At 38.8% G+C, this 26,647-nt stretch overlaps 1 protein-coding gene across 1 annotated transcript in view; it reads left to right on the top strand.

Moving 5' to 3' along the window:
- Positions 1-26,647, top strand: part of LOC136871206 (coiled-coil domain-containing protein 6) — a 151,207-nt gene that overhangs the window by 109,440 nt on the left and 15,120 nt on the right. The window contains exon 8 of the mRNA XM_067144965.2: positions 18,216-18,433. Within this exon, the coding sequence (XP_067001066.2) occupies positions 18,216-18,433 (218 nt within the window). The remainder of the gene's footprint in view (positions 1-18,215; positions 18,434-26,647) is intronic.

Raw genomic sequence — 26,647 nt, 5'->3', positions numbered from 1 at the left:
TATGAATTTAGCTAAAGCGCTATTCTTCTTGGTTTTGGAGCAGGCATGTTCATAATACCACATAACAAGTTCTCACCTTCTCTACCAAGATCAACACACCTTAGGCCATAAGCAAACCAAATGTTTGCATCATAAATTCTGTTATTGGCCTTGGATGTTTTCAATGGTATATCACTGTTGCAATTTTCACACAAAATGTGTAATGTATATACTAAACCTTCTCTCTTCTCATCATCCATTGAAGTGACCTTTCCACCACAAGCAGAACACCTGCAAGCTTTCTGTATTACTTCCCCTAACAATACAATATCAATAATTCTAAACCCATTCCTTCCTCCATCATTTTCTTCTTCTGGCAGAATGCCTGCTCCGAATTTCATATACTGTACACTAAGAATTTATGGGATCTATATAATAATTCATGCAAATAAGCCTGCTAAATATCAATGATTATTCTTAAATCACCTGAAAACCCTAATTAAAATAATAAATAATCTTTTCACAGTCACATGTGTATAGTGTTCCCTACATTTAATATTATTAATTATAACATTTTAATATTTACAAAATAAAAATTGCTACTGGCATGAAAATCGTGTGGTTTAATGTATTCAAATTAAGTGTACTTATCGAATGCTGGGTATGGTTTGCCGTCATCTCGAGGTACACCTTAGATTTTTACACCGTCATGATGAGTGGTCTTCTCTTTGATAGTCCTTGGTTCCTCTTTATCCTAACACGATCCATGTCTCGAACGGTGGTCTTCTTAGTTGAGTCTCTGGACGTCCCTTGTAGAAATGACTGCAGGCACTTAGGCACGATTGTTGTAGGCTCCAGATCTCGGGGTTCGACGATCACTCACGAACATACAGGCAAAAATGGGAAATCAGTTACTAAACCCTGTTTATATACTTTCAAAGGAATCTACTGGTGATAAGATCCACTAACAACTTTAAATAGATTAATGCAAATAGTGGCAAGTTTGTATAAATTACTGTTCATTTCCCCATTAATCACACAGTCTATCACCACGAGTGTCCATGGAGTATGCAAACGCTAATTTTATCAGGAATAATTCTTTAATTTTACTGAATGTCACTCACTCTTAAAATGCTTTAGATCGGTCACTATTAATTACTGAACGTAATTAGCTGTCTCACTACCTCTAAACAAACTGATGCGTTTGCCCTTTCACCGATGATTGCATCTTGAGCCGCAACTGTCTGTCGTTGATATTTTAAAGATTAAATGTTAAGATAAGACTTATATTCATCTCCATTGTACATTATCTTGTACCACACGGCTTATTTCACGATATTTTACATTGCACTGATGTGTTTTTCTTCCTTGACACAACACTTCATACACTGATATCCAAGTTCACTCCTAACGTGCGAGTACTGCGGCTACACAAATGTCAATAGGATACTGTATCTAAGTCCTGGTTCTACTTATAGCATCCGGACTGAATGGTCAGGGGGAAGGTAAACCACGCTCCTGTTCAAAATGAAGCTCCAGTAATCTGAATCTTTCAGAGACGTGAAAACAATCAAATTATAGCTCACCGGGCGAGTTGGCCGTGCGTGTAGAGGCGCGCGGCTGTGAGCTTGCATCCGGGAGATAGTAGGTTCGAATCCCACTATCGGCAGCCCTGAAAATGGTTTTCCGTGGTTTCCCATTTTCACACCAGGCAAATGCTGGGGCTGTACCTTAATTAAGGCCACGGCCGCTTCCTTCCAACTCCTAGGCCTTTCCTATCCCATCGTCGCCATAAGACCTATCTGTTTCGGTGCGACGTAAAGCCCATAGCAAAAAAAAATTATAGCTCGCAACCCGTACTTTCTACTGATCTCATATAAACTTAAAACGATCAATGGATCGTTCATATTCTCAAAAGCGACCTTTTAGAAATTCACATGTCATGGTTCATCACGCAAAACCTCCCACTTTTTTCCACACGTTGTCAGATTTCGGCAGTCATCTTTAATCTGCGTACTACTGTATGACAGGCGTCATTACCGATCCACTATTCAAGTATTGCATTTATATGCATCAACAATTAACATTAAATACGTCGGTTCGAATGAGACCCGAGTCGTAAATTTCCAAAAATTATCTCAGATGAAGGTGTTCTTCTTCCCCTTTTTAGTAAATTATGGTGAAGTGGCACCAATGAATGCGGTGTTGAATTGGTAAAGGACATTTATTTCTCAGGAGTTAACACACCTTAATTCAGCCCACTGTCCGACAACCTGAATTTCATATTATAATTCTCATGTTTAGGTCCGTATTGAAATGTACAATGAAGTCAAATAAATAAACTTTAATATTTATTTAACCTGCATTTCCACGCTTAGCGTCATCTCTCCTTCTCGCTCGCTCGAAAAGAGAGCGCGATTTCAAGGTCCAGCGATAATGCGCTATCCTTTTCTCATTACAGCGCAGAAAACTGCTCCCTTCGGGCTGGGGTATCGCAAATCACATCCCGGAACGGCATGTAGACTGCTAATTACGACATTATACGTCACAGAATGTTGCGGAAAACGGCCTATATAATTGACTAACATGCCTATGGCATGGTGATGAACGGTCACAGTATATCAGTGTGAAAAGGAGTACTGTAATTACGGGGAGGAGTGAATTTGAACTTATAGATGTGCTGCACTTCTGTTGTTTCATGAGAGTACTTTTCAGTTATAATTATGTCTTCTAAACGACATCGAGTTGAAGAATTGCGTTCACTTGTACATGAAATGTTGGAGTTTAGCGACAAGGACGGTGACTTAGGTGACCTCCATTCAGATAGTGAAGATAATTCGTTCTCTGGAGAAGGAGGCACAAGTGGTACAGGACTCGTTCTGGTGCTATCACAGCAAATGGTCGCGGGTTCGAAAGTGACACCTCGGGTGACGACAGTGACAATGGAGAGATACAGACAGATTCAAACTGCAGTGATATGTCAGGGCCTATTACGTGGGTAGAAGATGGACAGAAAAGGAGTAGATTTCTAGCAAAGTTCATTCCTGGAGTAAAAGGACAGTTTTTGGATGTAAAGACTCCAGAGGGTATTTACGGACTGTTTGTGGACGATACTATCGCAGTATATTGCTTGGGCAAACTAATATTTATGCTCAACAGAAAATTCATGGGAAAACACTGGTGCACAAAATGAAACGGAGGAGTAGAGAAAGACTGGATACCTACAAATAAGGATGAAATAAAACTTTTATTCGGACTTTTGCTTCTTCAAGGGATTATTCACAAACCTACAATGGGGCATTATTTTTCTCATAACAGGTTACTGGCCACGCCCATATTTTACGAGATCATGACAGAAAAGAGGTTTTTCCTTCTGTTGAAATTTCTCCATTTTTCTGACAATGAGGCCTACGATGGGCAGATGTCTCCTAAACTATAGAAGATAAAGCCAGTCTTCAATCACTTTGTGAAAATATTTCAACAGGCTTACATCCCGAATGACCAGCTATCCATAGACGAAAGCCTTCTTCTGTGGAAAGGTCGCCTTGGTTGGAAGGTATACATTCCAAAGAAAAGGTCCCGGTTCGGAATGGAATCTTGCAAAATTTGCAAAGCACATCCTATTCAGCTTGTGTTCGAGGCCAGGAAAGTGAATAACTACCACTAATCTGGCGTCCTGTAGTGGTGATGAATATTACGTGTGGAATATGTTGTGGTACACGGGAAAATCAACAGAACTCAACAGTGAAGTCCATGGCATTGATCTATCACGGTCTTCCAAGCCGATGAGAATTGTGTGTACTCTGGCAGATAATCTACTGAAACAAGGATACCTGATAGGAATGGACAACTATTATAGCAGCCCTGAATTATACGACCTGCTAAATGACCTCGATACTGACGCAGTGGGTACAGTAAGAACCAACTGGAAAAATCTCCCTAAGGAACTTATGAGTAAAAAGCTGAAGAAAGGAGAGGTAACAGCTGCTTATCGAAAGAAACTCGTGATTCTAAAATGGAAGGACAAGAGAGATGTTTGTATGCTCAGTAGTATCCACGATGCTGAAATGCGAATTGTCCCTATCAGAGGAAGGGACGAAACCAAAGAGAAACTTGTAGTTTGCATTGACTACAATGATTCCATGGGGGGAGTTGATCTTTCCGATCAGTACGTCATTACGAACTCCACAGCAAGGAAGCGAATGAAGAAATATTACCAGAAAATTTTCCGGCATTTTCTGGACCTCATGTTATTCAGTTCATCATTTTCCGGCAACATGGAGGAAAATGCAATCGCCTGCCATTCAGAATTCAGCTCATCGATAAAATCCTCGAAAAGTACATGGGTTCAACCCCTGCTGAAGTAATGCCTGTCCTTTCAGTTAGACCCCTTCCCGCTGCTCCCACAGAAAGATTCAGCGGTAGGCATTTTCCTGATGTGAATCCACCATCGGGAAAAAGGCAGCATGGTGTGAAGAGGTGCGTGGTGTGTCTGGCGAAAAGAGAGAGACGTGAAACAATCTACAGGTGCAGTGATTGGGATGTCGCTCTCCGTGCAGCTCCGTGTTTCCGTGCTTATCACATGCAAGATGTGTAAAAATACTGCATGAGATGTTAACTGTGTGCCTAGTGTAAATAATAAAATTAGTGTAATCAGTCCTGATGTGTAAATTCATTTCGATAAAGAAGTAATTATTGTGAGAAGACGATTAGAACCAGGCTACCACTGTAAGTACTTACTCTCAACTTATTACTGTGATTGCAAACCCTGCATCGCGGTATTTATTTCAGAAATTGTAGATTAGTTAATGATAAAGTGTATTTGCAGTGTGTAGGTTTTTAATTTTCCTGAAATTAATATGAAAATATAGATATTCCAATAAGAAATTTATATTTGTAATGTACAGAAGTTAGTACGAGACTTAGGTCGTTTTTGCTCCAAAACTAAAACACCCACAAATATTAACAAATAGGCGAAAAATCACTTTCTATATCAGAATTAGGATATACGTAGCATTTTACCATCAAGTATTTCAACATTTGGAAGGTTTCTTGAATTTATTTGATTATTTTTCGAGTTACGAAAATTCGTCCCTACCAGAACGGAGTTACCGTATTGCGCGCTCCCCAGTTAACGGGTTAATATTGACAAAACCCATGCGACCACTCCAGGGCTAATCTTTCCTTCCACCACAAGTTTCTCCAGAGTGCGTGTTCTTTTGGCGATGTGTCTGAAGTACCAGGGTAAGCCTGGCTGATCCGCTCAAGAAGCCGTTCTTCCAGCTCGGACGCATTCATTCGATATTGAGTCCAAGAAATGTGGAGAATGCATCAGTAAACCCACATCTCAAAGCTCTCCATTTTCCTCTTATCTGCCTGTTTGGTTATCCAGGTTTCAGCTGCATAGGTGGCAATAGAGAATATGAGAAAGTGAGCTAGTTGCAGTTTTGTGTTTCTTGTAACTGTGCAGTCCATCCACATCCTATTCAGCTTGTGTTCGAGGCCAGGAAAGTCAATAACTACCACTAATCTGGCGTCCTGTAGTGGTGATGAAATTTTCCTTCTACCACTCCCCAATTTTCAGGCAAGAATACCTGAACGTCGATAATTTTGCACTTTGAGCTCTCCTTTCTGAAACTTGGAAACTCCTAGCAGCTTTGGGTGCCGAAAAAACAAATTTACAGCCCGGATTACATATTTTTTTGTTTCTTCACCACATGAGGAGCCATGTCAAACATTCAATTGTAAAGTCTCTGCTAGAAATGGCATCATTGGTTATCTTGTAGAGTGTTAGCCACTACCTAGGTCTTAAAATCACATCAAAGACTTCACAGTGATACAACTAAAAATTTTAGAATTAAAAAATGATAATATAAATTCATCTAGAGTCTTGTTAATTACTATATTATTTGCAGAGGTGCCAACTATTACGGATTGTCCGTAATGATTACGGATTTCACTTCACGATTACGGCATTACGGTCGAAGGGGAAATTATTACGGAAAAGCAACCTTGTCACGATAAAAATTAATTTCTGCGAAAAAAAGGAAGGAAGTAAGAAATGTTCAATCTCTTAGAGCATTACTGGTCAACCCGCCTCGTTTCAATGCTTGTACGTTGGCTACCAAACATATTTGGCAGTTATTTGGTCGTCACTTCCTTTAATTTCCCACGAGCGTTGTGAAATCACGGCCAGCTACATAGATATACACTGCTTTCTTAGCTAGAATGACGCGGGAATGACGTATCAAGTCGGCCGTGAGGTAGGCTCTACTCCTTGCTACTCGCTACTCCTTGCCTTGCTGTTCTCCAGTGCGCACATTCGGCTCTCTGTTGTGTTCGTAGAAAGAATGGTATATATTTAGCGCATTTCAATTCTAATTATCCTAGACGTTGATTCGAAAAGTAGTGATTGGTTTTGTGAAATGAAGCGGAGCAATTGTCAAATTGCATCTTCTTCTAAGAAGACAGCAGTGTTACAGAAATATCGAGACGGTTACACAAAGGAATGGCCATGCTTGCTTGCCTCACGTGTTAGTGAAAACCACGTGTTCTGTAGTGTGTGTTCGTGTGATTTCTCTGTGGCTCACGGTGGACGAGATGATTGCAGAAGACACATAGAATCCAAGAAACATCACACATACGGTGAATCAAAATTACGAAACCAGTCTGTTTCATCGTTCTTCGTGAAAAGTAATGAAACTGCGGTGACAAATGCCGAATTATTGTTCACATCATTTCTTTTGGAGCATAATATTCCGTTATCAGTTTCAGACCACGCTGGAAATTTGTTTAGATCAATGTTCCCCGACTCAAAAATATCTCAGAAATATGGTTGTGCAAGAACTAAAACCTCTGCTTTAGTTCAATACACGGCATCTGAGGCAAAACAGGAATTAAGTGAACTTTTGCAAATAACGCCTTTTTCCTTGGCTACTGATGGTAGTACGGATTCAAATGCAGTTAAACTTTATCCTATAGTTGTCTCTTTCTTTAATGCTCAGAGAGGTCAAATATCAACTCTTCTATTGTCATTGTTAGAGAGTAGCGACAATACTGGTGAGGGAATTTTCTCTGTAATTAATAGTGAATTGTCTTCTTTAGCCATTCCATGGGAAAATTGCATTTCTTTTTCATCTGACAGTGCATACACAATGATTGGGGCAAATAAAGGTGTTGCCAAATTTGTGAAGGACAGGCATTCTTCTGTTTATGTCCCGGGTTGTTCATGTCATCTCATACACATCTGTGCACAAAAAGCAGCAGCCCAATTGCCAGTCAATGTAGAGAACTTTTTGGTTCAGTTATATTACTATCTTGACAAGAGTTCTAAAAGACAAAACACGTTGAAAGTTTATCAGGCTGTTTGTGGCACAGAGGGTCACAAAATTTTGAAATATGTTAGTACCCGTTGGCTCTCGCTTCTTCAGTCTATTGATAGAGTTCTTGAGCAGTGGGAAGCTTTGACACTCATGTTTTGTAGTGAGACCCACCATAAAAGTGAGACCACCAAGCAGTTTGAAACTGTGAAATCCTTCATACAAGACCCACACACAAAACTGTTTTGCTACTTTCTTCAGAGTACACTTCCTGTTTTTAACTCTGTTAATATATTTCTCCAACAAGATGCTCCAGCCATACATCTTCTTAGGAGGAAACTTACTGGTCTTTTAACTGACCTATTGGTCAGATTTGTTCAGCCATGTTCTCTTCAGTCAGAATCTACCTCCCTTTTGAGTGTTGAATTCAAGAGGAGGAAATACCAGAAAGCCAATGAGGACTTGGCAATTGGAGCAAAAGCTAGGGCATACTTGAAAGATGACTGTGATGAAGAGATGTTTTATAATTCTGTAAGAGTTTTATATGGCAGCTTGCAGTTACATTACCAGGAAATTTCCCCTTGATGATGAATTTCTTCATCATGCCGAAGTTGTAGACATCTCTCTCAGAACGAAGGTTTCCTATTCATCTCTTGAATACTTTGATCGAAGATTCCCAACTTTGGTCAAAGAAAGTGAACATGACATACTTGAAGAGGAATTTGCAGTTTACCAGTGTGATACTTTCCCGGAATATATTGTACATGGACGTAACATTGATGTGAATTGGGGCAAGATTGCAGAGCTTAAAAATGAAAGTGGACAAATTAAGTATAAAACCTTAAGTAATGTTGTATTTGCAGTACTAAGTGTACCTCATAGTAACTCTCCCACAGAAAGAGTTTTCAGTGTTGTTAGGAAAAATCAGACAGAATTCAAACCTACACTAAGTACATCTACACTGGAATCGCTTATGGTTCTGAAGACGAAAATGTCATCTCAGGGGGAAGTATGTTACAAGAAAACCTACACCGAAAAGCAGGTGCTGGGTGCGAAACAAGCTACAAAGAATTTTTTATCGCATAACTAACAAGTAATGAGCAAATTTTATTGTGTTATATGATATACTTTAGAATAGATTGCTGTAGGAAAGGGCAAACGGGGTGCTTTGGATTTGACTCGTAAAAGTTTTTGGCGGCGGGGGGGGAGGTGGCGGTTAAAAATGGGATTACTGATAACCCACTTCAAAAGTTGGCACCTCTGTATTTGCAATCAGAAATTCCAAAAATTTAAAAGAAAATATAATTCATAATCCCAACCTCAAAGCCATAATTTATTTTCTAAAGGCCTGCATTGAGAGTAACTGTATTTACAAAATAATTCCTTAATCATTGCTTTTGTTATAAGTAAGAAATACTACTGTGGGTGCTGTACTACTACGACTATGGAATAATAATTATACATAATTATATATATATATGTAAATGAATGGACTCAAAAACGACTGGACAGATTTTGTTAAAAATTTCACAACTTATTATTCCTGGGAGGGTTTAGGAAGTGGTTTGAACAAAATCCAGTTGGTAGCTTTTTTTATTATGAGTCATATTATGTAATTGATTTAATTGCAAAGCTGCACAGAGTTTGGATCGACCTTGGACAGATTTACAGTTAAATTGAAATAATAAATATGGTAGTTCAACCTATTCAATACAAGTAAATAAGAGATGTAGAGATTACATTCTTATTTAATTAAAAGTGGATATGGTACCGGTTTCGACCCCAGTCTGGGTCATCATCAGCCGATTATAACTCTAAAAACAATGCATAAGTAAGAAAGAAGTTAACGGTCAAGTCAACACAATATCAGTTGAAGAGGCGATATAAAAATGATGGGGGTAGGCACTGTAAAATTCAGACGAAGTGGAATGTAAGTCATTTAAAAGAAGGGCAAACATTGCGTGTGCCGTGCTGATGCTCGGAAGATTACGCATTACTTCTTTTAAGTGACTTACATTCCACTTCGTCTGAATTTTACAGTGCCTACCCCCGTCATTTTTACATCGCCTCTTCAACTGATATTGTGTAGACTTGACCGTTAACTTCTTTCTTACTTATGCATTGTTTTTTGAGTTATAATCGGCTGATGATGACCCAGACTGGGGTCGAAACCGGTACCATTTCCACTTTTAATTAAATAAGAATGAAATCTCTACATCTCTTATTTACTTGTATTGAATAGGTTGAACTGCCATATTTATTATTTCAATTTAACTGTGATACTTTTCAATATGGAACAATGAAATTTTTATCTTGGACAGATTGTCATTATGTGACAGCGACTAACTCTGTATCATGGGAGTCCGGTAAGAAGTGCTGTATATAGAGGGATGGGAACATGCCGCCATGTTTTATGAAGTACCTTTCCACATCTCGACCTAAACCACTGGAGCAATCTCAACCAAACTTGGTACACTTATGACTTATTATCTTACTGTTGGTGTATGCCATCCCTAGCACCCCTAAGGGTGGGAGGGCAAAAAAAATCATTGAAAATAGCGTCAAATCCATAGTTTTCGGGGTTGCTGAGATGAACACTAACTCTCTGGATGCCATTTAAGTCAAAGTTTAACCCACATCGGCATAGGGGCATAGGGGATGAGGAGGATATGTACAAAAATGATCGAGAATATGGATGTGTGTGTGTTCCAGCATAGCTCTCAACCAGACTTGGTACAAATATGACTTACTATCATTAGTCCAGCCCGGGGGCCACTCATGCGTAGCGACTGTCGTTTGGTCTGGATAGTTAGGTTTCTTGCCGTGGACAAGACCATTGGTCTGGACGGTTAGAAGCGGCGTTAGGCCCCTAGTTTCATGAGGAAAGACGATTGGTCTAGATGGTTAGGATTCTTGCCGTGGACAAGACCATTGGTCTGGATAGTTAGGATTCTTTCCGTGGACAAGACCATTGGTCTGGACGGTTAGAAGCCGCGCAGCGGCCCTAGGCTTCTAGTTTCATGAGCGCAGGCACTTGCGCTTTTATTGTCCTGTGATTGGTAATGCATTATGATTAAGTTCCTTCACGGGAAGGAGATCACGTGCCACTTTACATTGGCCAATAGGAATACAAGAAGCTACTCGAGAAATGAATATGGCTTGTAATAATCTTAATTAGGTTATAAAAGTAAATGTACTTCTTGGGGCGGGATGGTGGGTTCCTGGACATCGCAATGAACACATCTCTCCTCTCAGATGCTCTCCAAGTAAGATTGCATTAATTTCCACTCACCTATAACATTACAAATGTAGTGGCCCCTGGGCTGGATTAATACCGACTTACTATCTGGAAAAAAACACTGTGAGGGCAAGAAGCCCTTAGTACCCCAAGGGGAGGCATTGAAATATAAAAATATTAAAAAACAACCAATATTAGCATCAAATCCATAGTTTTAGGGGTCGCTAAGATGCAGTGTGACACTCTGGATGCCATGTAAGTAAAAATTAGTCCTATTCAGAATGGGTTTGAGAAGAGGTGAATAAGAAAATGTCCAAACTGACCGTGATAACAGATGAAAGTATGTTCCAGCATAACTCTTAACCAAACTTAGTACATGTATGACTTACTTGGAAAAATTACTGTGGGGGTAAGACAACCATAGCATCCCTAGGGGAGGGGTCCCAGTGACAGTTGGAATTGTGTACATCGTACCTATTGTGTGACATGTAAATACCTACAGTTATAACTTACTTTTATTTTTTGTTTGTCCGGCTCCATGGCTAAATGGTTAACGTGCTGGCTTTTGGTCACAGGGGTCCCGGGATCGATTCCCTTAACCCTTCGATTAACCTTAATTGGTTAATTTCGCTGGCACTGGGGCTGGGTGTATGTGTCGTCTTCATCATTATTTCATCCTCATCACGACATGCAGGTTGCCTACGGGCGTCAAATCAAAAGACCTGCATCTGGCTAACCGAACTTGTCGTCGGGCACTCCCGGCACTAAAAGCCGTATGCCATTTCATTTCATTATTTTTTTTGAAAGCATCAGCTACTTCCCTGACAATATGAGCTGCCACAAGGAAATAGTTAAACACTAAATTATAATCTCAAGCTAAGACTTTAAAATTAAACATTTAACAAAAAAACTAAATTTACAAGAGAGTTTGTAAACCATCAGTCAGTGTCACTATAAAGAAATCTACCAAAAAAATCACTTCAAACAGTTAATATAAATCCTAAAATTAAACATCCCAAGAATGTAGCAGAGCACTACACCTTGTAATGTCATAAAATAAATCTATGTGTATGTGTTGTATGAGTCATCAGTCCATAGATTGGTTTGATTTCTACATAACTACTACATCCTACATTTGTTCTAATCTGCTTATCATATTCATACCTTGGTTTACTCCTGCTGTTCTTACCATCTGCATTTCCTTAAAAAATCTAACTGAAAAAGTCCTGGGGTTTGTTAAGATGTGTCCTATTATTTATTCTCTTCTTGTCAAATTTAGCCAAATTGATCTCCTCTCACCAATTCGATTCTGCATCTCTTCATTTGTAATTCGATCTGCCCATCTCACCTTCAGCATTCTTCTGTAACACTCGATTACAAAAGCTTCTGTTCTGTTTCTGTCTGAGCTAGTTATCATCCATGTTTCACTTCTATACAATGCCACGCTTCAGACAAAAGTCTTCGGAATCATCTTCCCACTTCCTATATCAATGTTCAAAGTGAGCAAATTTATTTTCTTAAGAAAGGCCTACGTTTCTTGTGCTAGCCTACATTTTATGTCCTCCTTACTTCTGCCATCGTTAGTTATTTTATTACTCAAGTAACAATATTCATCTACTTCCTTTAAGACTTCATTTCCTAATCTATATTTCCTTGATCACCTGACTTCGTTCGACTGCAGTCCATTACTTTTGTTTTGGATTGATTTATTTTCATCTTGTACTCCTTCCCCCAGACCCTGTCCGTACCATTCAGCAATTTCTCCATATCTTCTCCTGACTCAGATTAAAAAACAATACCATCAGCAAATTCCAGTGTTTTGATTTCCTTTCCCGCCTGTTCTACATAAACATTGAAAAGTAGGGTGGACAAACTACAGCCTTGCCTTATTCCTTTGTGGATTATTGTTTCTTTTTCAAAGCCCGCGATTCTTATCATTGCAGCCTGATTTTCATACAGATTGTAGATAATTTTTTGTTCTTAGTATCTGATCCCGATACCTTCAGAATCTCAAATAGCTTGTTCCAATCAACATTATCAAATGCCTTTTCAAAATCTACGAACGCCATATATGTCGGCTTGTCCTTCTTAATTTGATCCTCTAAGATCAGATGTAAAGTCAGGATTGCTTCACGTGTTCCTACATTTCTTCTGAAGCCAAATTGATCTTCTCCCAACTCAGTTTCCACTTGTCTTTCCATTCTTCTGTAAAAAATGAGTGTTAAAATTTTGCAGGCATGAGATACTAAACTAATGGTGCGCTAGTTTTCACACTTGTTAGCACTGACTTTCTTGGGAATAGGTATAACAAAATTTTGCTGAAAATCGGATGGCACTTCTCTTGTCTCATACATCTTACACACTAAATGGAATAACCTCACCATGCTGGTTTCTCCTAGGGCAGTCAGTAATTCAGAGGGATTGTCATCAGTTTCAGTTGCCTTGTTCCTATTTAGGTCTCTCAAAGCTGTGTTGAATTCTGCCCTCTAAATTGGGTCTCCCATTTCATCAGCATTAACAGTCTATTCTTGTTCCAGAACCATATCATCTACTTCTTTATCTTGATACGACTGTTGGAAAAGTTCGTGCCATCTTTCTACCTTGTCTTCTTTCCCTAAAAGTTGTTTTCCATCTGAGCTCTTAATATTCATACAATAAGTTTTCCTTTCTTCAAAGGTTCCTTGATTTACCTTTATGCAGCATCTATCTTTCCTAAAACCACACAGTCTTCAACATCCTTGCATTTCTCTTTCAGACATTCTTCCTTAGCTGTCCTGCACTTTCTGTATCATTCTTTAATTGTCTGTATTCTTTTCTGCCCTCCTCATTTTTTGCGTTCTTGTAATTTCATTGTTCATCAGTCAGGTCTATTATCTCTAGAGTTATCCATTGATTCTTAGTTGATCTTTCCTTTCTTCAGTAGCCCTACTGACCTCATTTTTCATGATTGTTCATTCTTCCTCTATTGTGTTACCTGCTGAATTTTCATTTAGTCCTTGTGCAACATGTTCCATGAAACAATCCCTAGCACTCTTTTCTTTCAACCTGTCTAGGTTCCATCTCCTGGCATTCCTTCCTTTCTTCCTTTGTTTTCAACTTCAGGAGGTGGCATTTCATGAACAAGTAGTGGTAAGAATCCACGTCTGCTTCTGGGAAAGTCTTGCAATCCAACACCTGGTTTCTGAATCTTTGGCTAATCGTGAAGAAGACTGTTTGATACTTTCCAGTATCTCCATGTCTCATCCATGTACACAACCATTATTTGTGGTGTTTAAATCAAGTATTAGCGAGAACTAAATTATGAGCGGTGCAGAATTCGACCAGCCAACTTCTTTGATTCCTCTGTCCCAATCTGATGTCACCTGCTGCATTCTTCCTTGGTCTATCACTGCATTTCAGTCTCTCATCACAATTTGATTCTTGTCACCTCTTACATATTGTATTAAATCTTCTATCTCTTCATATATTCTTAGTGTTTCTTCATCATCCACTGAACTAGTAGGCATACAGATCTGCACTGTTGTGATGGTCATTGGCTTGGTGTCTTATCTTGAGAACAAAAATCCTTTCACTATGCTGGTTCTAGTAATTTACCTGCTGCTCTATTTTCTTGTTCATTATTAAACAAACTCCTGTATTTCCCCTGTTTGATTTTGTGTTGATAACTCTGTAGTCACCTGTCCAAAAATCTTCCTCTTCTTACCAACTACGAGGACGGTTTGAAAAGTTCTCAGAATCACCGCTAGATGTCAGTGCTAGAGCAACGAGGTTCCAGTGCAATAATCACAAATCCTTTGTGAGTGAACACGTGGCGCGTCAGTGCTCTAACTGCAGGAGTGTGGTAGTGACGACTCTTTGTTGTTGTTGTTCCCGCGTAGTGATTTGTGACAATGGAAAAAACTGAGATTTGAGCAGTGATTAAATACTTTGTAAAGAAAGGTATGAAAGCAAAGGAAATTCATGCCGACTTTCAGAACACACTGGGGGACTCCTCCTTCATTTTCAACTGTTACCAAGTGGACCAGCGAGTTTAAATTTGGTCGGGAGGGCTTGGATGATGATCCACGTAGTGGACGGCCAAAAAGTGTTACGACCCCAGAATTTATCGCAAAAGTGCATAAAATGATCAGGGAGGATCGTCGACTGAAAGTGCGGGAGATTGCTGAAGCTGTAGGGATGTCTTCTGAACGGGTATATTATATTTTAACCGAGGAATTGGGTATGAAAAAATTATCTGCAAGATGAGTGCTGCGGCTTTTGACATTGGACAATAAACGCACCAGATTGGAAATGTCCGAACAAAGTCTGGCCTGTTTCCAGTGCAACCAACAAGATTTTTTGCACCGGTTTGTGACTACAGATGAAGCTTGGGTCCACTACTATACCCCAGAGACAAAACAGCAGTCAAAGCAGTGGAAACATGCTGATTCACCACTACCAAAAAAAGCAAAGGCAGTGCGTTCGGCCGGAAAGATCATGGCCTCAGTTTTCTGGGATGCAAAAGGCATTCTGCTGATAGATTATCTTCCTACCGGCCAAACAATTACAGGGCAATACTATGCAAATCTCCTAGACCAACTACAGGAAAAGATACACGAAGCAAGGCCTGGTTTGGCAAGGAAAAAGGTAATCTTTCATCAGGACAACGCTCCACCGCACATGAGTGTTATTGCCATGGCAAAACTTCATGAACTGGGGTACGAATTGTTGCCACATCCACCTTATTCACCTGATTTGGCACCATCAGACTTTCATCTATTCCCCAAGCTGAAAATTTTCCTCGGTGGACGGAGATTTTCTACAAGGGAAGAACTGACAGCCGAATTGGAGAGGTATTTTGCAGGCCTGAAGGAATCTCATTTTCAAGATGGGATCAAGGCATTGGAACATCGCTGGACCAAATGCATTAGTCTACAGTGAGACTATGTTGAAAAATAAAAGCAGTTCCACCGAGGTAAGATACTTAATTCTAGTACATTCCGAGAACTTTTCAAAGCACCTACGTACATCTAACTTTAGTCTATCCATTCCCTTTTCAGATTCTCTAACCTACCACGATCCAATTTTTTTTTCTTTGCTAGTTGCTATACGTCGCACCGACACAGATAGGTCTTATGGCAGCGATGGGACAGGGAAAGGCTAGGAGTGGGAAGGAAGTGGCCGTGGCCTTAATTAAGGTACAGCCCCAGTATTTGCCTGGTGTGAAAATGGGAAACCACGGAAAACCATCTTCAGGGCTGCCGACAGTGGGGTTCGAACTTACTGTCTCCCGAATACTAGATACTGGCCACACTTAAGCGACTGCAGCTATCAAGCTCGGTACCACGATCCAAGCTTCTAACTTTCCACGCTCTGACTCGCAGAATGTTGGTATCCATCTTCCTGATGATTCCCTACCCAGAGATCAAAGGGACTATTTTACCTTCGGAATATTTTATCCGGGAAGAAGCCGTCATGAGTACGTCATTCATACAGAGAGAGCTGCATGTCCTTGGGAGTTAGTTAGGGCTGTAATTTCCCATAGCTTTCAGCCGTGTAGCAGTATCAACACAGCAAATTCATGTTAAGTATTATTACAAGGCCATATCAGTCAGTCATGTAGATTGTCGCCCTTGCAACTTCAAAAGAGGCTGCCATCCCCCTTTCGATGAACCATTCGTTAGTCTGGTCTCTCGACAGATACCTATCCAATGTGGGTACACCTACGGCTTGATTATCTGCTTCACTGGAATACACAAGCTTCCCCACCATGACAAGGACACACAGTTTGCAAGGAAAATAATCAGAATATTATCTAAATGAATGTTAAGTTGTAGTTGTTCTGCAAATGTATTTAATTGCATCACTGTGATTTAAATATCAACGAGGCTAAGATAGTGGTGATGAAGTTACAGAGGGAAGATAAACCACAAATCAGAATAAATGACACCAAACTGGACAGTGTTCCAACGTTCAAGTACTTGGGTAGTATAGTATCAAAAGACAACCTTGCAAAGTATGAGGTGGACATTCGAATTAACAAGGCAACTGAATTTTACCACCAAGTAAGACAACTGATGTGGGATAAACAAGTACCATTAAAAGCAAAGATGACATTATATAAATCATATTATTCACCCATCCTCACGTATAGCTTGGAAACATGTTAACGACAAGACAACTCGAAGCTCCAAGCTGCAGAAATGAAGTTCCTACACACCATGATACAAAAGACCAGGAAGGACAAGTTCAGGAATGAAGAAGTCTGAGAGGAGGTGGGAATAGGAGACTCTCTACTATAGAAGATTCGGAAAGCAAGACTGAAGTGAAGGATGAGTGCAAGCAGGACTGCAGGAAGAGAATATGAAATAGAAGTAAAAGGAAAAAGACCAGTGGGCAGACCCTGAGGAAAATGGACAGATCTGGTGAAGAAAGATGTCAAGGAGAGAGGACGAGATTAGGAGAAGATTATGAGAGAACAGTGGTTCATTGACAGACAAATGGAGGGGGGCTCTTATACCACACTCGGGCAACTGGAGATGGTCAATGATGATGATAACGATGATTATGAAGTAAATCCTGTATAGCTCAGTCAGAAGAACACTGGAATTTAGATGGCAACATCTCGGGTTCAAATTCTTATCATGCCTTTTCATTTTACTTTTTTACATTATTGTAACAACAGATGAAGAAGGAACTAACACTAATGTTATGCGGCTGTTTTTCCAGAACTAACATTTATATTATTTGTATCGCTAAAGAATGATAGCACCAATAAATTAATACTTGAACAATGCTTAAACTTGCAACCTTCAAAAAAATTGAGTGCCTTGCCACTGTTCCACGCGAGGCAGATATCAAATGACTTCTTTTTAAACACCATATTTCAGCATAGTTCTCAGTGTTGCTACTGTGCATCTACAAACGCAACAGCACAAATGTAACAGCACCAGGATCCAAAGTGGAACTTAGAACACATTCACTGTTTAATGCAGCCGCTTTTGTTTTTTGACAGCTGTATACGCACTACAGTTAATAACTCCCAAATGAACAGGTAATTAATGTTAAAGATGCTGAAAGAGCAGCTAAACACAGAACACGGCGTTTACAAACAAACCGAGCAGTGTCATGTAACTGGCAGATGGGAAACTAACTTTATTTTGAAGAAATGATGCCCAAATGTATTGTAACTACAGATGAAATCAGCTGCTGTGGACATTGAGGTTGACAGACCATAACATGCCATGCTTTTTATTGATGAATTGTTGGCACTGTTGGAAGAAATCCTAACCTGTTGAAAAATCAACAGTGCCAATACAGCCGAAACCAAAGTGTTGAAAATTTGACAATTGCCAGTTTTAGCGTTAACAAAATATGCTCTCTGCTCATCAGTCCCTTGTCTTTCACATCCATTTCCTCTCAACACCTGACAAGCTTATTTCTGCTTCACTCATTAGATAATTGAACTACCTCCTTTATCTTGGAAGTTACATATGGGTGAACTAGCGTCAAAAATATAATATGCTTTATTTATACTCTATAATAAGATGAATATATAGGAAAGTAACAATATGCAGTTGCTGGTGTGTATTTTTAATACCAAGATATTTATTATATTTTAATGGAAGTTGAAAATATTAGACATTTTTCATATGTTTACTGGGGATTTATTTGTGTGTCTGAATTTTGCTTTTGTACAGGTGTAAATTTGGTAGGTTCATCAACTCGTGACAGTTTCTCGGCACCTGGACAGTCTGGAGGTCCTCCAGTGGGTCGTTGTTATGCATGTGGGCAGTCAACTTATGCCTCTGTGCCATTGTGTCCTTCTGGTGTGATGACTCCTGCACCTCTAATTACTGGACCTCCTGCTGGTGGTTTTCTGCCAGTGTCTTCCTCACCGCCTGCCCCACCCATTGTGGTAAGCTTAATATATCTTGTTTATTGTTTGTGTAGATTGAGTTGGCTGTGGGTTAACCCATTGAGCCCTGCATATTTGTTGGATTGAAAATGCATTGGGGATGAAATTATTTTGGAGTAACTATAGTGTCGCTTCATATCATAAGAAATTTCTTTCTTACACGACCATTAAAGATTTAAATAAATGGCTTTCATACCACGAACTGCGGAACAAGGAATATATTTTCAGTATGCGCCAGGTAATTGAAAAATGCTACGAGAGGAATAGGCAGTTGTGTTTATGTTTCGTAGATCTAGAGAAAGCATATGACAGGGTACCACGGGAAAAGATGTTCCCCATACTGGGGGACTATGGAATTAAAGGTAGATTATTAAAATCAATCAAAGGCATTTATGTTGACAATTGGGCTTCAGTGAGAATTGATGGTAGAATGAGTTCTTGGTTCAGGGTACTTACAGGAGTTAGACAAGGCTGTAATCTTTCACCTTTGCTGTTCGTAGTTTACATGGATCATCTGCTGAAAGGTATAAAATGGCAGGGAGGGATTCAGTTAGGTGGAAATGTAGTAAGCAGTTTGGCCTATGCTGACTTGGTCTTAATGGCAGACTGTGCCGAAAGCCTGCAGTCTAATATCTTGGAACTTGAAAATAGGTGCAATGAGTATGGTATGAAAATTAGCCTCTCAAAGACTAAATTGATGTCAGTAGGTAAGAAATTCAACAGAATTGAATGTCAGATTGGTGATAAAAAGCTAGAACAGGTAGATAATTTCAAGTATTTAGGTTGTGTGTTCTCCCAGGATGGTAATATAGTGAGATTGAATCAAGGTGTCGTAAAGCTAATGCAGTAAGCTCGCAGTTGCGATCAACAGTATTCTGTAAGAAGGAAGTCAGCTCCCAGACAAAACTGTCTTTACATCGGTCTGTTTTCAGACCAACTTTGCTTTGCAGGAGCGAAAGCTGGGTGGACTCAGGATATCTTATTCATAAGTTAGAAGTAACAGACATGAAAGTAGCAAGAATGTTTGTTGGTACAAACAGGTGGGAACAATGGCAGGATGGTACTCGGAATGAGGATATAAAGGCTAATTTAGGAATGAACACGATGGATGAAGCTGTACGCATAAACCAGCTTCGGTGGTGGGGTCATGTGAGGCGAATGGAGGAGGATAGGTTACCTAGGAGAATAATGGACTCTGTTATGGAGGGTAAGAGAAGCAGAGGGAGACCAAGATGACGATGGTTAGACTCGGTTTCTAATGATTTAAAGATAAGAGGTATAGAACTAAATGAGGCCACAACACTAGTTGCAAATCGAGGTTTGTGGCGACGTTTAGTAAATTCTCGGAGGCTTGCAGACTGAACGCTGAAAGGCATAACAGTCTATAATGATAATGTATGTATATATGTATGTATTTTATTAGCATCACGGGCCCGTATTCAGTCCGCCTGCTGAGCTGCAACACGGTCTTCTCCTTGCACTTCCTCTTCGATTTTTCACATCTATTTGTTCTTCAGGAGCATTGCTCACACTATCACTAATATTACTACTAATTTCTCTGAAAAAATGACATTCCTAATCATCATTACTTTCTAAAAGGGGTTATATATCGGTGAATTTCAGTTCTTTACTGGCAGCCATCTTGTTTACAAGCGTATCTCAAAGCCTAGAGATAGCCCACTTAAACTAATATTACCATGCACACTATCGATATATGTTAGCAGAGAGCATTATAACATTGGAGAGGAAGAGTCCCTACACAAATTACAAATGCAACTCACTCTGCCATCTCTTGAGGAAAAGTTGAATTACCAGTAAGAGAGACAACGGAACAGTTACATGGTCTGGCATTTGGTCCACCAAGATGAAGCACGGAACGGTTCCGTGGCTCGGGCCCAATCAGTTAAGAGATGTTTCTTTTTAAAAATCTATTATGGTATATGATTTTATGGTGTAAATTAATAAATTCCAATGCCAGGTATTGAAGCTGTATTTAATTCTTGGTATTGCGCCCTGGTGGGGGTGTGATAAGCGTCATGCAATTGTGATTATTTATGGAGGAATATATATTTCATTTTCAGAAGCGAGAAGATCGTACTTTGTATATTATAAGTATAGACCAGGTCGAGAGGATGTTGTGAAACCTACACAGACTATTGTCTCCAATGAGATTAACAAACACAATGAACGGCAGAATTAGAATTCTCAGAAATTGTGACAACGAGGAAAGAGAGTTGCCAAAGTTTTCATAGCCCCGGGCAGAATAGGTAGTGGCAACAGCGCAAAGAGCTGGGTGCAGATTTCTGAGAAATGATGGCAGGGTATCTCCATGTACTAGCGGGAGTTGAACACGGGGTTGGCACTGGAAGAAAAAAATATGAGCCTTCCCCGTCCCGTGGTTTATGTGGACCAATAGAAAATTTCATCGACCAGTCGCAGGTACGCCAACTTCGTATTGTAAGAAGCACTAGCGAGGCTAACTCCGCGTATTAAATTGATAGAAGGAAGTGAGATATCAATTTTAGAATAAGGTGGAATTTAGGAGCCTTACTATATTATAAAACTTATAAAAAAATAATTGCGGGAAATTACATGGTGTAATTTTGAGAATTCATGGGCGCTATGCGTTGATTGGCTGGAGGCAAAGGACGCCACAATATAGCGCGAAATCCCAGGCCGGGATACGGCAGCTAAATTCGCAAATATATCCATTACCAGCGAACGATAATAGTTGAGAATTGGTATAGAGCCTTTGAGAACATAATTACATCATTGGATATCATATTTAAGCCACGGGCCGAACCGCAAATTGTCGTATGAAGATATCGGGACTGCGTGTCCCAAGATGAACTCCGGTGAACTCGGAAGAGAAGGGATACAAGTATAAATATGAGGTCGTGGATAAGGACTGACAACTACTTTTGACAAAGCGTTTGAGCGGATACCACGCCTGGGGTGTGTGACAACTTCTGATATTTTGTTCGAGCCGTGATTACGCCAGGGGTGCGTGTGTGTACTTACTCGTGGAGTAGGGTTCGAAGTATTATATTGTTACATAGTACAGTGATTCATAACGTGATGTAGCTCATATTACAGTCTTGAGCAGTATACTAGTATGAAGTGTTTCAAATAGTTACAGGACTCAGTAAAGCATAACTTACGGAGTGTGAGATTCTACCAACAGATTAGGAAGTACGTTACATGAGAACGATCACGAGTGTTTGATGTATTTCACCTAGTAAACAGTCGATTATAAACTGATACCTGGTCAGCTGTGTGAACGCGTGACGGAAATTCAAGTGCGCGCACGGGCCGTTGTAAAGGGGATCCCGAGGTATCCCATGTTCCTAGTGTCCGGGAAAGGAATGAAGAATGTATATCTACATTAAGTGGGCTAGATACAAGGCCGAGAGTGTAAAATTTGTGAGTAGAATTTAGGGTGGAAATTATTCCAGAGTGCAACATTTTATTTGTTTTTATTCAAAATGTGTAAAGTTGAAAAGGGTCAAGGATTAATTCTTCAAGCTGGCATGAATACCAATGGAATGCAGTGCTAAAAACCGGAGGGGCTAGGCTCCTTGTCCGGTTTTAGCAGACTACAAGGGCAGAGATGAGTAACCATTTAAAATATTTGTAGATTGCTATCGTTAGGGGGAGGAAATCATATAAATTTATCATGTAACTTAATTGTGAAACGAGCCGTTTCTGGCTTGTATAAATTCAAAGATAGATAGACAAAGGGACAAATTAATATGTACATAATTAGATCAAGCACTCATCATAATTTAAATTGTTAAATAGAGTAGAGTAGTGTTTATTTGTTCATTCAAGTGCTTGAGTTGTTTGATATGATATGGAGCACGTTTCACATAAAGATAATGTTAATATTCATTTAGAAGTGCTTCCAAAGTGTTTTTCCGTTATCGGAACGTTTATAGATATTAAGGTATGTTGTTAAGATAATCCAGAGGTAGGGTTGCCAAGTGATTTAAATTGTTGTGGGACGGAATGAAGTCCATTGATTTGTTATAAATATCGCGAAGTTCGCCAGTGGACAAAATAATAATCTGTACAAGTGTCGAAGTATTACATTAATATTGGGTAATGTGTAAAGGCGTGTTTAATAATAATCTTTGAGAATAAAGGCACGGGCCTAGTTGGATAGAATGATTGCAAATTAAAGTAATTTAAATGTGGAGATATTATGTGGCATGAATATTTAATTTGGGTATTGAATCCGATTTTAACACTAATTGTTGATTTCACGTTTTTGGGCTCCATAATAATCATACATAATTTTGGTAGAAACGAGATAGGCATTTTGATAATATGGTCACGCTATGTTTGAGGCCCAGAGTGATTTGAGCCAAAAGTTGAGATTTGGAGTTTTGTGGGACAGAAATCCGGCCCGAAATGAAAGTGAATTGTACTGATGTTGATGAAGAAATAGATGGATCTTAAGGCCTACATAGAGGTTGTATTTCTATACCGATGATATGAGTGGCAGAAGAGAGTCCACACACCAAGGGTTAATTAATGAAAATGTTTTGAAGAGTTCCGATGGATAAATGGACTTCAAAATGGAAAAGGAAGGAATAATTTAACACTTTCAGAGATTGGAGGTATTTGCCCAACTGCGAGGTGTTATGGGATTTGAGAATTGTCTTAGGAGCATATGGTCTCCATGAATTAACGACAGTACGAAAATAAGGTTGCGGGTTCAAACACTATTATGTCCCGACCGATGTGAATTCGGATCTTGGTGATTTCTGTTTGGGGGAGAACGTATGTGACTAAATTATAAAGATGGGGAATAAAAATAAAGATTCTCGAAAGAATAATAATAATAATAATAATAATAATAATAATATTCCAAATAAATCATGTCTGGATAGATTAGTGCCAAAATAAATCGGAATTGTAAAACGGGCTATGCGTTAAACATATATAGAGTGGACTACCGTGTAACAAGCGAAATTATTTTTTTAAATTAATAATAATAATAATAATAATAATAATAATAATAATAATAATAATAATAATAATAATAAAATATTTGAAGAAGAAGAAGAAGAATAATTTACCTTTTTTTAAAAAAAAAAAATATTTGGACATAATGATGATGTTGGGAGTTGAAATGAAAAATTTGAGATTTTTAACTAATAATAATAATGAGAATATTTGGAGAAGGAGAAGAAGAATAAAAAAGAAGCTACTTTTTTTAAAATTTCAGATGAGAATAATAAGAGCGAGAAGTTGAAGTATTATAGCGAGGATGATTACGGGTTACGATAATCACGATCTCCACTATTATTAATAATAATGTTGATAATAATAATTGTTACTGATGTTTCCGTGGTAGTTAGAGGTGAAAGAAGGTGCGGGGGTGAACAGGTCTCAGGCTACGAAATTAAAGTTAGTTTAGAATTTAACAAGGTTATATTTTCTTTCCAAAATTCAGAAATAACACAAATGGCAGGTACAGAGTAGCAAGGCAACAAAAGTACAATTACAGTATTTACAGGATTTGGGCTTCGAGCCCCGAACTCGCAATTCTTGGGCAACTAGCCCAACTTTACCCAAAAACAAGATTTAACAGAGGGGCGGAAAACCCCATTCGTGCCCAGGAGCACTTGCTCTAAATTACACAGAAAAGCCTCCTCGAGGCATACAACACTCAATTTTCGAGAAAGAGCCACTCGCTCTCAACTTTAAGCCTATCAAAGGCCACACCAAACTCCACCTTCAAGTTGTCCTCTAAGGACATAGACACAGGGGTAAAATACCCAACCTACTGAGGCCTATTAAGTGAGAAAAGGTTAATTATATAACCTCTAAAATAACAATTTGAGAGGAGGCGATCTGCACTCCTAATACATTTTGTTTAAAACCTAATCTGGCTCTAGGCCACTAATGCAAGGGCTAATCCCATACTACAGAGGTGACTTTAGAAAAGAACAATTTACATTACATTAAGGAAGAATTGGTTGTGAGAAATAAGTTCACCTCAAAACAATATGAGTGGGAGCTCGAGTGGGTTAAGCACTCTCTATCCCAATATGTGACTTTAAAAGAGAATAGAGCTAAGAGTCGTTACATTTTAGGGAAAAGTTACATGGTGGAAACGCTTCGGACCCGCCCCGAGAGTTAAACTGCTGAGCTAGCAAGAAAAGAAGTTATTAACCGGCCATTACCTGGTGGTTGAACTGCTGCCCGAAGAAAGAGGCGCTACCCGCCCCCTGCTATGTACTTTACACACTGAAAGATGGTACTGAAGTGGCGCAGAGACCCTAAAATCAGCAGTTTATATACTCCCGCAGAAAGTTCGAGGCGTTTGAGGAATGAGAACACCCTCCCACAAAAACTTTATTGGCTAGGGTTAAGCAATATATCGCCTCTGGGGAAGATACACCTGATTGGTTATAAATTAATTAAAGAAATTCGGGATTGGCTAAATTCAAAACAAGGGGAAAGAAAGGGTTATACAGCCAACTTAAACAATCACAGAAAGAAATTTAACAAGAAACAAACTTTTGAAATAAAAATTTCTCCAAAAAACAGTTCTTTCACTTCGCACTAGGGTGCACCATTGTAGTTTTTCAGTAGTGTCCTCTAGAAGAGAAAGTTCACACTTCTTACTACAGGTAAAACAAAAATACATCAAAAATGACCCAGTTCAAAAACTCCAAAATTTCCAAGTGGTGACATCTTCTGAGAAACTTGAAAATTAATACATTAGATAAAGTTCAGACTTCCTCCGCCAGAGGAGTTTCAACTGGCGCGAATTTTAAATTAGCGGCGTGGAGGTGTACCGCCCGGTACAATAATAATATTTTTTTAATTTATTTTATTTTATTATTTCGGATGCTGATGATGAATGATACTAGGGAAGTCAGCTGGAAAATTAACGTAATAATGTCAAGTTGTTGTGAATAATAAGTTAAGTTTATAGTTGTAAAATGAAGGCAAATCCCTACATCTGGACCATTAGGTTAGAGTCACTTTGTCGTTTCCTTCAACTAACGATTAGCATATCTTGGTGAGGAACCCGGGGAGAGTTTGTAGTTTCCCGGGTTGGTCTCATCTCAATCAAAGTGGAGGCGATAACATAGTTCATGTGATCGCGCCCACTTAGCCAACAGGTAATTGGTCGACGACCAAATATGGTCATGGTGTTAACAAAGGTAAATCTGATACCTTCAGATATCAACGGTTCCACCACCCAAATGGAAGGGTGGTCAGAAGTGATAAAAATTATGTAATCATTTTTCAGAAATAATTTGCCAAATTACCGGCAAATCAAGGGTCAACAGATTTTGTTGTGTGTAAAAATTATTTTGTTTACTTAAGTAAAATGCTCCTTTAGCATTTGCAAGGAAACAGTTCCAGGTTCTTGTTCTTGTAGAATAGTAAACCCTTGGTGACCGTTTAAATATCCGTCCCCATCCCTAGGATGGAGCCTTCATAATTTCCCTTTGATCTGAATATATATATAATTTGTGTGTTTTAATGAAGAGCCTTAAAGTTAAAGATTAGAGTGTCCCGTTCAACCCTGTAGTACTGATTGGATAGCGCCCTTACATTTAGTTTGAGACCTTATATCTCAATATATATTTTTTTATTGTTTATTAGTTGCGATGGATTCGGAACGTAACACTCCCTGAGATAAATGCTGGTTGGGACTCAGGCTTTGAGCGGGTACAGTATTAACCCCATATCGCTACCTAAATCTGGTGATGCCCAAACTAGCCAGTCACTCAGGCTTGTCCGGTCCTAACTCCCTAAGCAAAGTCTAAAATTTTACCACTAATACAGATTTTGAGGAACATATACTTCGGCAGACCGGCATTAATATTGGGTGAAGCTATCTACTTAATAATGAGCGACAATCGGTTAAATTAATTACCAAGTTATTCAAATGAACAGACATGAAACTACAAAACAATCAAACTCAATGAAAACGACCAAATAGAAACACACACAAATAAATTTACATTTATTTATTTATTTATTTATTTATTTATTTATTTATTTATTTATTTTTATTTATTTATTTATTTATTTATTTATTTATTTATTTATTTATTTATTTATTTATTTATTTATTTATTTATTTATTTATTTATTTATTTATTTATTTATTTTATTTATTTTATTTTTTATTTATTTATTTATTTATTTATTTATTTATTTATTTATTTATTTATTTATTTA

Source organism: Anabrus simplex, chromosome 1 (genome assembly GCF_040414725.1).
Source record: "Anabrus simplex isolate iqAnaSimp1 chromosome 1, ASM4041472v1, whole genome shotgun sequence".
NCBI classification, from domain to species: Eukaryota; Metazoa; Arthropoda; class Insecta; order Orthoptera; family Tettigoniidae; genus Anabrus; species Anabrus simplex.
This window is presented reverse-complemented; position numbering and strand designations above follow the sequence as displayed.